We start from the raw sequence: 13,438 nt of genomic DNA on the forward strand, positions 1-13,438 counted from the left end.
TTTTCCTTCCTTCTTTCCTTCCTTCCTTCCTTTCCTTTCCTTTCTTTCTCCTCCCTCCCTCCTCCCTTTCTTTCTTTCTTTTCCTTTCTTCCTTCCTTCTTTCCTTCCTTTCCTTTCCTTTCTTTTTCCTCCCTCCCCCCTTCCTCCCCTCCTTTCTTCCTTCCTTCTCTTCTTTCTTTCCTTCCTTCCTTCCGGACCCAGTGCAATACTGTCCTGATTTGGAAAGGAATAAACATTCCGATTTTGAGCACTGGGTATAGTTAAATTTCACTGCACTGCTGTTCCCAGCAGCTGACTGTTTCAGCTACTTTAAGTGGGCTGATATCACCGTCCATAGAGGGTGCTTCCTAAGGAGGTTCCTCAGGCCCATCGGCTGCTGTTCCAGCCACTGCAGGGAACCTGCTGCTGAGGGTCCAAGAGCAGAGGAGCAGAGCGCTGGTGTCCACCTGCCCTGAACTTAAATGGAGCCCACCTTCCCTCCCTCCCTCCCTCCCTCCCTCCCCTCCTTCCCTCCCCCCTTCCTTCCTTCCTTTCTTCCTTCCTTCTTTTCTTTCTTTCCTTCCTTCCTTCCGAAATATAGTTGATTTACAATATTATATTAGTTTCCAGTGTATAAGATAGTCTAGGGATGTAATCTTAATGGGACAGTCTGGAATTTTCTGGTCAATGGAGACCCTTTCCATCCCCCAAAGGAAGAAGAGGTAATATGAATAATAGACCCTTGCCCTTCCCCCAAAAGAAGGTGACCTGGCCTGAAACAATTCTTTCTTTTCTTTTGCTAATAACTTTCTCACCCCTCCCTCCTTCAGTAAAAACCCTCCATTTTGTACAACCCTTCTGAACGCTGGACGCTGCCCAATTCATGAATTGTTGAATAAAGCCAATTAGATCTCCACATTTACTACACTGAATTTTGTTTTTTAACAATCCTTTAGAACAAAATGTTGGTACCCTAATGGTAGTATCTTGGACTCCCTGGCAGGACAGTGAAGGAGGGAACTGAGGGCAAGGAGCCATCCTTTCCTCTGTCTTTCAGCCTGCAACAAGGGTGACCTCACCAGAAGTCCTCCAAGGGACACATCTCCAACTTCTGAGCCCTGCCTGTTTCTGTTTAAGCAAATCTGGGTACCTACATGGGCTTCTCACTCTATGATTCAAAATCAATGCCTCGCAAGTAGTAAAACCTCAGTCAGCTCTTTGTTGTACTTGATCAATAATTGATCTGACTTTTGCAAGGGGCAGGGTGAAGCCGACTGACCCCTGGGGCCTGGGCATTTTTCTCCTTGGCAGGCTGGCAGGCAAGTGGACAGCTGCAGAAGGGACAGAATATATACTTGACAAGGCTTAGCAGTGGTCTACTCTACCCAAGACACGCCTGACTGCCAGTCTTCTCCCCTAGCCTATCGGGTCTCATGGGATTTGCCTGAAAATCTAACCTCCTTTGCTGCTCAGTACTTTGAATTGGTTTTGGAATAAATACATGACTTTAGATACTTTTCCAGAAGTGCTCTGCTCAGTGCCCTCAGGAAAAATCATCCTCTTCAGCTGGTCTCCCTGCCCCAATTTCTGCATCCTAGCCATCATCTATGTGGTTGGCCAGAAAGTTCTTCTTCTCCAAGATCCCCCCTCATCACGCCAGGGCATGAAAGCCTCTGGGCCCCCCACTGCCCTTGCGGTAACACAGGAGGTCTCCCTCTTGATCTGGTCCCCACTGGCCCGTCCAGTGCTCTCCCCCATGCCCTGGCCACATCATGCCCCCTCCCACCTTCCTGACATCTGCTCCCCAACCTGGAACACCCTTCTTCGCTGTGCTAAAACTATTATCCTTCAAGATTGATCCCAGGTGCCTCCGCCCCAGGGCCCCTGCAAGGTTACATGTCTCTCCCTTGTGTCCCCAGTGCTCCCTCCAGCAGAGCTTGTGTCCCCCAAATTGCCTTCTATACTATGAGTCCTGGTAGGTCTTTTTTCCTCCGTATTCTCAGCCTTCAGCACACAGTGGGCCTTCAGTAAAGGGTAAATGAATTCACGTCAGAATATCTCCTACAGCGTCGTGTGTGTCAGCTTCAGTTATCTGACAATGCGAATAACTAAGGGAAAATTAATCTCAACCAGCAGCTTTCAGGCGGCTGTCTTTTCAACACAAAAATCTTAGACGTACTCTAGGTGTTTAGAAATATTTTCTGCGTGGCCTTCTCACTCCAAGTGAAGGCCATGGACCAGGAACATGCAGATCGACCCCAGACTTTACTAAGTCAGAATCTGGGTTTTACCCAGCCTCCCAGGTGCTCATGTGCACATTCAGATTTGAGAAGCATTCCTCTCAAAGACACCCTCCTCCTTCCTAACGCAGGCCTGGTTTGTGGAATGGTAGAAACACCGAGACAGTTTGACGCACCTGGAGAATTATTCAAGCCCAAAAGAACAGAGAAGAAATGGTTCATTATGTGGCTGCATCTCCTTTTCTTTCTATATTAAATAAGACACCTTACTGTGAAGGTAAAAGGAGCAGGAATTGGGCCCGAGGAAGAAGCTCTAGGAACCTGCAGCGTTGGGTGAACTGATACTTGGGCGAGGTGTAATTGGCTGCCGTGGGATCGTGCTCAGAGATGAAGTAGGAAAATGAAGATGGGATTTTGTGGGGGCTGGAGTCTGGAAAGCTGATTTGATGTGGGAACTTCAGATCCAGGATGGCAGGATGTCTGGTCAGCAACATGCCTGGGAAAGAAATGGTGAAGGGCCAGGGAGAGAGTCTACAGTGGTTCTCTTCAGAGGGGAGCTGTTTTGCATAAAGGGGACAGTGACAGACTGAACTTTGGGTCTTGGGTGGCAGGAGCAGGTAATAATAAATACAAAATCTGACCTGCAACAATAAAAGGGAAAATGTCCTAAGTAAGCGTTGTGCAGACAGTGTTTCCAGCTTGAGACATAGAAAGAGATAGGCCAAGGGATTATAGAGAACAATAAAGGAAGGGAAAAAGCAGGGATGTGTTTCTCAGTATGACATTACATAACGTAATGTAAAAACTAAACAAACAAAACCCTCAAACCAGCAACTGAATTGCAAATGCTCCTCTAGGACACAGTCTGTGGCCCCTATAAGCAGGGGTCAGCAGTGCCGTCTCTGACTGTGTCCATTGCTGTCACGGCCACCGTCCCCCTGAGAGCCTCTGAGGGCACTGCATCCTCTGTGGTGCTCTGACCCATGGATGGATGCAGATTCTTCCCGAAGTCCTCAGGCGTGGGTACCTATAACCGCTTGGCAAGAGGGAAACAGACGCTAAGAAGACTGCAAGTCCAGATGCCTGGCATGAAAAGCACAAGCTCATCTTTAGCATGTGTGCTGCACGCACACCTTTTTTCTGGTTCCAATGAGAATCATCCATCTCCGTGAATAAGAGCTGCTATAGGGATACTGCGTGTTCTCAGAGCTCAGGACAAAACACAGAGGTTTAGTTCTCCCTTTCACCCACACAGGTCTAGCTGATGCTTTGAGGATGCTCTTCTTCCCTGGGCAGCTGAGAATGGGAGTGACATTTCCTTAGGCAAGTCTCCACCTACAACCGCAGAGAAAGCTGACCCTTACCACCTACTCAGAATCACACTCTCAGAATACAGCAGAGAAGACAAAACTCACGTGAGAGCAAGACGAATACACCTGGTACCCTGGGGTCGTTTTCTGGATGCAAAGCCTTCCTTCCCTTGCCGCCAGCTGAGCCTCTGATAAGCCCTGCTCTGCCATTGGTGAGTGATGGTGGTAAGCAAGCTTTTAGGTGATGCTTAGGTGATGGACAGAAGGTTCAGGGAGTGCCAGGGACTGAGAGACGTGTGGTTCTGCCCTCAGGGCGCCCGTATCATTTCTGGGAAGACAATATCCACCCACAGAAAAAAGACAGAGAATGGAATACCATAGCCCGAGCAGATGATGCCTTAGCCAAGGTCTGAAAGGCAGGTGGCAGCAGAGCCAGGGGGCGGGGTGTCCTTCGTGTACAGCTGGGTAAGGCCAGCATTGCCTTGGGAAAGCTGCAGCGCTACATTCCTGGAAGGGGTTATTGTGATGGAAAAGAGGGCCCAATGCCCTGGGGCATCACTGGAGTCTGGGAGGAAGGGAGGGCTCTAGCTGTGAGCAGGTCCCTTGCTCCTCCAGCATAGCTAGCTCCCTGGGACAAGCTGAGTGCAGAAAGGGCTTGTGCTGGCACTGACTGGAAGTGAGTGGTCCAGGGGAGACAGAAGGCTCTGAGCATGATGGATTGCTTTCACTCTGCTGCAGTCCCCTCCTGCCTGGAGGGGAATGGCTTAGAACAGGTACAAGAATTTGAACTGCCAAACTGCGATCGCTTGGTGACTGCTGTTGCTTGAGAGAAGCCAGCTCAGGGAGGAGCCTCTGTTCTGGGCAATTACACCTGGCACATGTCCGCAGAGCCCTCACTCACAGCTGGGTCCCAGAGGCTTGGAGAGCATCGCGGCTCCTCACCCTGGAGTCCAAAATCTTGACTACCAACCCTCCCCTCCACCGACTTCTCCAAATTCGCTCCCCATTTTCTCCCCAGTCCCCACCCCCTCCACAAGCCAGACCGGCTTCCTGACACTGTTCACTGTGCCCTGAATGGCCTCCCGTCTCTTGGTTCCTCTCCTATTTTATACAGTGCAGCCTTCACCCAACACCTGCTTCAGGAAGAACCAGCCCTTTCCCCTAGGAACCGGATGGCCTCTCCCAGTGAGGAACAGCCTGCTTCATCTGTGGTTAGCAAAACAAAACAAAACGAAGCAAACAAAACAAACAAACAAAAAGCAACCCAGTAAAACATGGCTCACTCCGGTTTGCTCCACAAAGCTGGGAGAAGGGGCTGGACCCGAGACACATATCTGGGACCGGTGTGCGTGCTCTTCCCTGGAGAAAGGAGCATTTTGAGCTCTGAGGCTGCAGCCCTGGCCAGGAGTAGAAGAGAGAACAGCCCCAAGATGGGCTGGTCAGAAATGGCGGTTGCCCCAAGTGGAGGAGTAAAGTGGACCAGTACGGTGGTAGGACGGAAGACTCCTCTCTAGGTCTGGGGGCTGGGACAGGAATGCCAGGAAAGCACTTTGACCGTCACCACACATATCTGAGAACTTGGAGGACCTGTCTGTGACCTGAAAGCCTGCTGGGACAATGGCTGGGGAGACAGACCTAATGGCTGTCTACAGTGGGAGAGCTAGAGGGAGGAGGGGGGTGATGCAGAATCCAGGGTCGGCTTCTCCCACCCAAGGCTGGCAGACGTAGGCAGGGAGCCACCATCAGGTAGTTGGTCCAGATGTTACACCTGCTTACATCGCTTTGCCTGGCATGGTGAGCAGGTGCAGGGAGGTGCTGCCGACCTCTTGTCTTTGTTCCACACAAAGGTACGTTTTTCACCATTCATTCATGCATTCAGCACTTGCCAATCAGCTGCCTTGTGCCTGGCCCTGTGCTGGGGCTGCAGACACACCAGTAGATGGATAGCATCCCTGCCTCCTGGACCTCCCTGTCTAGAGCTGAAAATAGCCTCATGCCCTGAGGTAGGGGCCCCACGCATTCTTCAGGCGCAGAATGAAACATTATTAACACGTTTTACTTTGCATACCTTTAACACTGAAACAAGTACAAACTCCATTAGGAAATTACATTTAAATATATATCAGTGTGATTCCAAATCTGTAGGTGTCTCATTTATCAAAGACAAAAAAGACTGGGATCATTCTCCAGATATGGCTTTGCGTTTTGCTTTCCTCACTTTAAATCCCATTGTGAGCTTGTCCTGTGCTTAGAAAGCTTTTATATTCTTTCCAGGCTTTCTTTTCAAAAGTGAGACTTTCACTGGGGCCAGTTGTTACACGTCAAAATAAAACAAGGTGAGTTCTTCTTCACTCAAATAGCTTTTCGTTCATTCATTCGTTCATTCGTTCATTCATTCAATGACTGTTTCTTGAGCACCTACCATTGGGGCCAGACATGTGCTAAACCTGAGAAATTCCACTGTGAACAAGAGAGACAGAATCCTGCCCTCAGGGTCCTTAGGGTCTAGTGAATTACACTCAACCAGAGTTCAGGCCCCCCGAGGTCAGGGACACACAGATTCCCACACTCTGGCTTGTTCCTTTTTCTCTGTCTCTTGCTTGAAATAGACAGACACAGAGAAGACTCTCCTTTGTTCTTTACCTCTCACACGTTTTAGCTGTGTCTCCCCTACTCAGCATTTCACCTTGTCTACTTTGTTCAAAGGCAAATGATTCCGGTTCTCTCCAGAGGTGGATTTAATTACCCCCTCTCATCTTTCTAGTTGCAAGATTAAGGAAGATAAAGTTGTGCAGGGGACAATCTGAGGGCAATGACCCAGGTGGGTCCTCAGGTGTCCTTGCTTTGCACCATGAGGTCCTGCCAGTCTGGCCTGCTGAATTGGATTAGGAATAAATGCCTGACTAAAAGGCAGCCATTCATTCGTCTGACCAGTGACCTATATGTGGTCTGGCATCAGCCTGTCCCATAGGGACATGAATGACCAACACAGCTGATCGCACCCTCTCTTGGGGAGTTAAGAATGAAAGATACAGAGAGAGAGAGAGATAGAGAAAGAGGCAGAATGTAACAGGGGCCCTGAAGCTTTAAAGACCTATGAAGGGAAGGCAGCAGACAGAAGGCACAAAGTGGATGAAACCATGGAACACCCTAAGTTATGTGTAAGCAGAACCCTGCGACAGCATCAACCACCAAAATGGTGGCACAGAGATAACTCCAGCATCCCCGCTTGGCCACCAGAACTATTGGTGCCACCACAAGAGCTCTTATTATTCCATAAACCATCCAATCCTCTGTGAGCTCCATCTCTGCAGCTGGCCTTCCCATCCTTATTTCCCCTTAGTTCATTGCTACACCTCCATCCTCAAAGGGTAACCTGAACCTTCTTTTTGCATCCTAAAAGATCTAAACTAGCACAAATATCCACCTCCATCGAAGGCCATTGCTTCTCCATTACCAGAGCCAACACTTTAGAAACCCCCTAACACAGAGGCTGGATTCTGGATCTCCAGCCTCTTCCTGTACACCCTCTGTGCAAGCCCAAGGAACACGCAACCTTCCCCAGGTGCTGAGCGATTATTAAAACTTGAAATGCACCAGCTGAACTCCCAACCCTTAGGTAAAGTGAATTGGCCCTTTCTCCTGAGCACTGTGGGATACTTCCTATTGATAGGAAGATGTCATGAGACCTAAGAAAGGGCACACTGGACAAACTGGGCACATGAGTTAGATGAGTTGCCTTGGACAATCTCAGCTGTAAAACGGGGGTACTATATCGCCCAGGAGTTGTAAGAACAAACAGGCTACTCTATTTCTCACAGCAGAGTGCCTGTGCTTTACAAACTCCTCTAGTGATGCACTGTGATGATTGGAGGGCAACTCCAGCACCTCCTATACACATGGCCAAGCTGCCTTCACCCAACAGGATTGACAAGAGCAGGCCCACCTTGCCAGCCAGGCTTGCAAACTGGCTTTACGTCCACCTGCACCAGGGTGTCCTGCGCTGCAGGCTTCTGTCCACAGTCGTAGGCGGTCACCAGGATCTCATACTGGCGTTGCTTGTCATAGCTCAGCTTCTCCGTGTTCCTGACGTTGCCTGAAGATACAGGGACATTGAACATCATTTCAGATCAAGTTAACCACGTTGCAGTTCTGCAAAATCCCTTCTGCCCTCTTCCAACCTTCACCAGAATAAAGTGTTCCCTCTCCCTATCTCTTTGTAAAGACTAGGGCAAGTAGGGACGTGGTTTCCACATGTGGCCTGCTTGTGCCTTGGTGGCAGATTCTCAGGAACCGCTGGCTGGAGCCACCCCAGCTGTGGAACAGAACTGCCAGGTAATTCTGCACACACATCTGGAATCCAACTGGTTGTGTTAAGTACGGGGTCGTCAGAAGACCACCCTAAACTGCGCCAACGTAAACCCTACAGAAGACCACCCTAAACTGCACCAAACTAACCCTACGTTAGGCTGTGTCCCTAATGTAGGGCAATGTATGTTCATCTGACATGAAATCTCTGGGAAAAAGATGGAATTCAGAAACGTCCCGACACGTATTTTTTAACATCTGGGCTCTTCGCCAGGAATGTTCATTGCCTCTTCGCACATTATTTTGCTACCAAATAGGAAGCAAAATCAATACGAGAAAACGTGTGACCTCTCTTCTGAAAGCTACACAGAATAACAGATTCCTTGCCCTGGTGGCAAAGACATTTTTCTTCTCCAAGAGAGACCAGACACTGTTTCTGAGCCATTTGTGTGTATTTGCTCCTGTGGGTTTGATATTATGGTTCAGAAAGAAATATTTGACAATTAATGAGCAAACTTGTAATTGACTATTTTTGCTGAAATACAATTTTGGTTTCAAAAAATGAATCAAGGCCTGACATGCATTTAATACTTTTTACTTCTTGATTCCCAGAGCTTAAAGTCTCCCTTTGTTGAGAATAATTTCATTCTGGCTTTTTTTTTTTTCAATGGTGGAGCTGACAGCAAATTAGAATTCAAATGATGTCATCATCCTTTGCCAGAAGTGAAATCAAGACAGTGGCATGGACATATATACACTACTAAATGTAAAACCAATAGCTAGTGGGAAGCAGCCGCACAGCACAGGGAGATCAGCTCGGTGCTCTGTGACCACCTAGAGGGGTGGGATAGGGAGGGTGGGAGGGAGGGAGACGCAAGAGGGAGGGGATATGGGAACATATGTATATGTATAACTGATTCACTTTGTTATAAAGCAGAAACTAACACACCATTGTAAAGCAATTATACTCCAATAAAGATGTTAAAAAAAAAGAAAAAAACCCCAAATAAACCAACAAGCAGATACACAAACATGGAATGATGGACTCAGGTATATATATTTCATTTTTGTGCACCTTTGTTAAAATTTAAAAAAAACTTATTGAAGTATAGTTGATTTACAATGCTGTGTTAATTTCTGCTGTACAGCAAAGTGCTTCATTTATACATATATATACATTCTTTTTCATATTCTTTTCCATTATGATTTATCACAGGATATTGAATATACTTCCCTGTGCTATATTGTAGGACCTTGTTGTTCATCCATCCTGTGTAATACTAGTTCGCATCTGCTAATCCCAGACAACCCCCTTGGCAACCACAAGTCTGTACTCTATGTCTGTGTGACTCAGGTATATTTTTATGTTTCATCAAAACGAAGGGGAAACTTTTTAATGAGCTTTCTTCCATTCCAACTGATGTATATTGTTCATGCAAATTGAGACAACAGGGACTAACCCAAGAAAGTTCGGAAAATTAGAAAAGCCACATCATGTGTTAAAGATAGGAAAAATTCATCCACTCATCATTCAACATTAGTAAGACAGTACTCAGCACGAGGCCATGAGCAGGTGCTATGAATGTGAGCATATGTAAGGGTGTGGAGGGTCAGGGGGTACGAAGTTGCCCAAGACGTTGGACCAAGAATTGGAATCATTTCTTCTGCTATCTGCTCCGGACTGTTTCTAAAAATGCAACTGCAGCCAGTGATTAGAAGTCAAGTTTCCTTTAACAAAGCCAGTCAAGAATCTCTGAATAAAAATGTGTTTGCTGTGTCTTTGGCCTTGTGGCGGATGTTCAGAATCCCTTTTCTTTTTCTCCAAATATTTGTTTTGGTCTCAGCTCCGGGCCCCAAGCACATCTGGAACAGCTCAGTATGGGGTTGGTAACATTCCCCGTGGCTTCTGTTAATAAATTAGTTCATGGTTAGAGCTATGACAGGGGAGGACTTCTGCCAGGTTGGAAGCACTGTAAGAGGACCACGAGAAGTATGTTTCAGCAACATCGAATTGAATTTTGAACAAAAGATTTTAACTTTCTTTAAAGTTAAATGGCTCTCAGAAGGTACACCTCGTAGAAGAGGAAGGCTCAGGGTTTACTGTCAGCGTGACATTCGGCAGACCAAACACTATTGATTGCGGTAGAAAAATAAAAATAAACACACGAGCCAGCAATCCTTGGCTCAATTTACGGCAGCTCCCCTTCTGTAAGAAGTCTTAATGAAACAGAAACTACTTTACTTTCTCCACCACCACCGACTTCACGCATGGGAGAATGGGTTTCAGAGCACAGGATTTGAAGCATCAGAGTATAATATTTTCACTGATGCTTGTAGAGGGAAGGGTCGAGTTTGGCTAAGTCACACATTTAAAAACATTTTGGAAGGTCAGAAACAGCCACCCTTTTTGCTTCTGTGACAATTGTATTATTTTCCCCACATGTGAATGATTTCTCCTAGTGCTGCCTTCTCAGGAGAACTGAGTCCACAGTTAACCCAGGTGAGTACTGATCTCTGGGCTTATTTCTCTGTTCCAGATGAACTTGGGAAGGTTGACTCTCAAAGAACTATCCGTACCTACCACGTGTCATAGTGAAGGTATTTTTTAAAACCTCAGGTGGAGTAGGGGTTGCAATGAGACAAGTGCACTTACCTGCACCCTCCTCCTGATGGAATTTAAATCGGAGTTGCCCTGTTGGAAACTTATGCAGGCCAGTCACTTTGCAAGCGTTCATACCTTTTGGCCGTGCAATTCCATGTCTAACAACTGACTCCAGAAAAAATGATAAAAATTACAGACAAAGGTGCAAATATGTTCATCTAGGCATTATTTTTCACATTGAGAAAGAGTAAAGAAACTGGATGCCCAAGAGTAAGAGACAAGCTAAGCCTGATTCTCTGCTTAGACGGACTGCTGTTCGTGCTAAAAGTGCTAATTATGAAGCATGTTTATGGATGGAAAAAATCCACACAATCGAATGTTAAGTGAAAAGGGGAAGATAAAGAAAAGCAAGGAAAGCGTGGCCTTATTTTGTTCAAGAACTTCATAGAAAAAGTGCTGGTAAAATGTCAGTAGTGGTTCTCTTTGGTGGGATTACAGGTGACCTACTTCTTCTTCATACTTTTCTATGCTTCCCTTGTTTTCCACAAAGGATGTGCGTTTCTCTTCTATTCAGGTGGAAGAGAAGTGTTTTCATGTACTTGGAGAACAAACAGACTTGAGGACACACTGTGCTCATAGGTGTCCAACGCCTGTTACTCACCAGGGCAGCCTGTGGAGGGCTCAGCAGAGGCTGCATGAGACCCACCACTGCTTGGAAGGTAGAAAAGTCTGCCAAGTGGAGACCGGGTGTCACTGAGAGCCCGGCTGCTCCCTCAGCCATCTTTCCCATCCCTGGCTGAGTGCAGTACTTAATTCCCATGTTACAATGAGGATCTGAGGCCAGGTTTAAGTAGCTTGTCAAGGACCTCTCTCTCTCTCACGCACACACACATACACAGGGTGGTAGGTGTAGGATTAAGACACAACTTTGTATTTTTGAACTTAAATACCATTGCCATGTGTTCCTGTCAAATGTCACTGAGAACAGTGATAATATCACTGGTGAAAAGGCTTTGGGACCCACACTCAGGGGACCTGGCTCCAGTCTCCACTCTGCCACTGAGGTGACAGGTGCTATATGGCCAGCTCTTCATGCTTTAGGAATCAGTTTTTCCATCAGTTCAATGGAGGTGAGGAACTAGGCCCTACCAATCTCAGAGAGACCAGCCAAATGCTAGAAGATGGGGGGCTGGAAGCCGTCTGAAATGGATCCAGAATTTCCCAAGAGGGAGGTAATGCCACCAACTCAGTTATTTGCTCATAATTTCAGTCTGTAAATCCATGGGGAATGAATACCCTTCATGTCCCAGTCACCCAGGTAAATATCTAATAATCATGGCGCCATGAATGGAACACTACATGCCAAGTACCTTGTGTATATCATGCCCAGGCACTGCCTCCCCCTGAGGCCTCACTACCCCACAATGGGGCAGGCACTGTTACTGCCATGATTTTTCAGGGGAGGAATTCAAGGGAAGGGAGGCCGAAGACTTCTGGTTGGAAGAGGTTGAGTCTTGCGTTAAAAGAAAAAGTCCTGGGGCCTGAATGAGTTGAGCGCAACTCAACAGTACTCTTTCTTTTTTTAAAAAATTAATTAATTTTATTTTATTTTATTTTATTTTACTTTATTTATTTTATTTTTGGCTACGTCGGGTCTTAGTTGTGGCGCGTGAGCTCAGTAGTTGTGGCACACGGGCTTAGTTGCTCCGAGGCATGTGGGATTTTCCCGGGCCAGGGCTGGCTGGAACCGTGTCCCCTGCATTGGCAGGTGGATTCTTAACCACTGCGCCACCAGAGAAGCCCAGCAGTACTTTTTCTAATGTGCCTGCAAAGAACTTCTTCAAGGAGCTGGGGAGGTCACCGGGAGAAGTGATGGATAAGGGTCAACTGGGAAGCTCAGTAGAATGGGAGCTGCTCCTGCGTCTGCCCTTAGGTCCTGCCTTCATTACTTGAGAACTGCTTCTGTAAACCTCGCCCTGGGCGGGGTGGGCGGGGAGGCGGGGCAAGCTCCCCGGAGTGCGTGCGGCTCTCCTCTTTGTCTCAGGCTGTAAACCAACGCTGGAGGCAAAGGTCTGGCAAAGGAACATTACTCACTTTTAATGAGACAGCTAGGTAAATAAATTGGCATGTGTTAGTGAAATGGCTCATCAAGGTGAGTAATTACCTTCATGACTGGGGCAGTTTACCCTCAGGTGAAGGACTCTGCATCTCCTCTCTCCCGGGTCGTGGCTCTCCGGAACTAAGGCAGGAGGCCAAGGGCAGCTTGACCACTTGTTCCAGATACCCTCCGCCCCGTCCAGTCTAGTTCTTCAGCAAGGACTTGTCACTCCCCAAGTTCCACAGCTCTTGCGGACATAGACGGCACAGCTGATCATAGGGGACCAGAAACATACGAAGCAGTTGTTTCATATTTTGTAGAGTGGCGTGTGTGTGTGTGTACGTGTGTGCGTGTGTCATGTATGTCTGTGTGGTGGGGACAGGCCAGCCACTTCATAGGGCCTGTAGGAAAAGCGATCATGAGCAGTTCTTCTAATTGAAATTACCTGCTTCTTAGTCCTGAACCAAACTTTAAAGTCCAGTATGTTCTCCTTTGCTTTCTCATGCGTTGATCTTGGGTCCTACACACTTAGCATCTAGTGATGTCCAGCTGTACAACTGACACTGGCCACGTGTTTGAGCATCTTTTAAGGAAACTTCCTTATTACCATTTTGTCTGTTGGATGAATATTGGTTTCATCTTCTGAGACAGATCATAAACTCCAGGAGACCAAGGATGAGGGGTCTCCTGGGCCTCCATGCCCTATGGAATCTGCTGCAATTCTCAGGATGCAGAAGACTCTGTCATAGGGTAAATTTCTCCCTGGTCTCAACATCAGGAAGCACGGGAAGCACTGAAGATTTGCGAGCAGGTGACTGATGGTATTTCCCTCTAGGTATTGGCTACCAGGAGGCTGAGGGCTAATTTGCTGCCTAACCCTGGATCATGGCACGCTTTGTGC

At 47.3% G+C, this 13,438-nt stretch overlaps 1 protein-coding gene across 2 annotated transcripts in view; it reads right to left on the reverse strand.

The window, feature by feature from the left end:
* CLSTN2 (calsyntenin 2) overlaps nucleotides 1-13,438 on the reverse strand; it is a 675,719-nt gene that overhangs the window by 133,925 nt on the left and 528,356 nt on the right. For both annotated transcript variants that reach the window (XM_028489282.2, XM_055086617.1), the window contains one exon: nucleotides 7,476-7,625. In XM_028489282.2, the coding sequence (XP_028345083.1) occupies nucleotides 7,476-7,625 (150 nt within the window). The remainder of the gene's footprint in view (nucleotides 1-7,475; nucleotides 7,626-13,438) is intronic.

Source organism: Physeter macrocephalus, chromosome 1, assembly GCF_002837175.3.
Source record: "Physeter macrocephalus isolate SW-GA chromosome 1, ASM283717v5, whole genome shotgun sequence".
NCBI lineage: Eukaryota > Metazoa > Chordata > Mammalia > Artiodactyla > Physeteridae > Physeter > Physeter macrocephalus.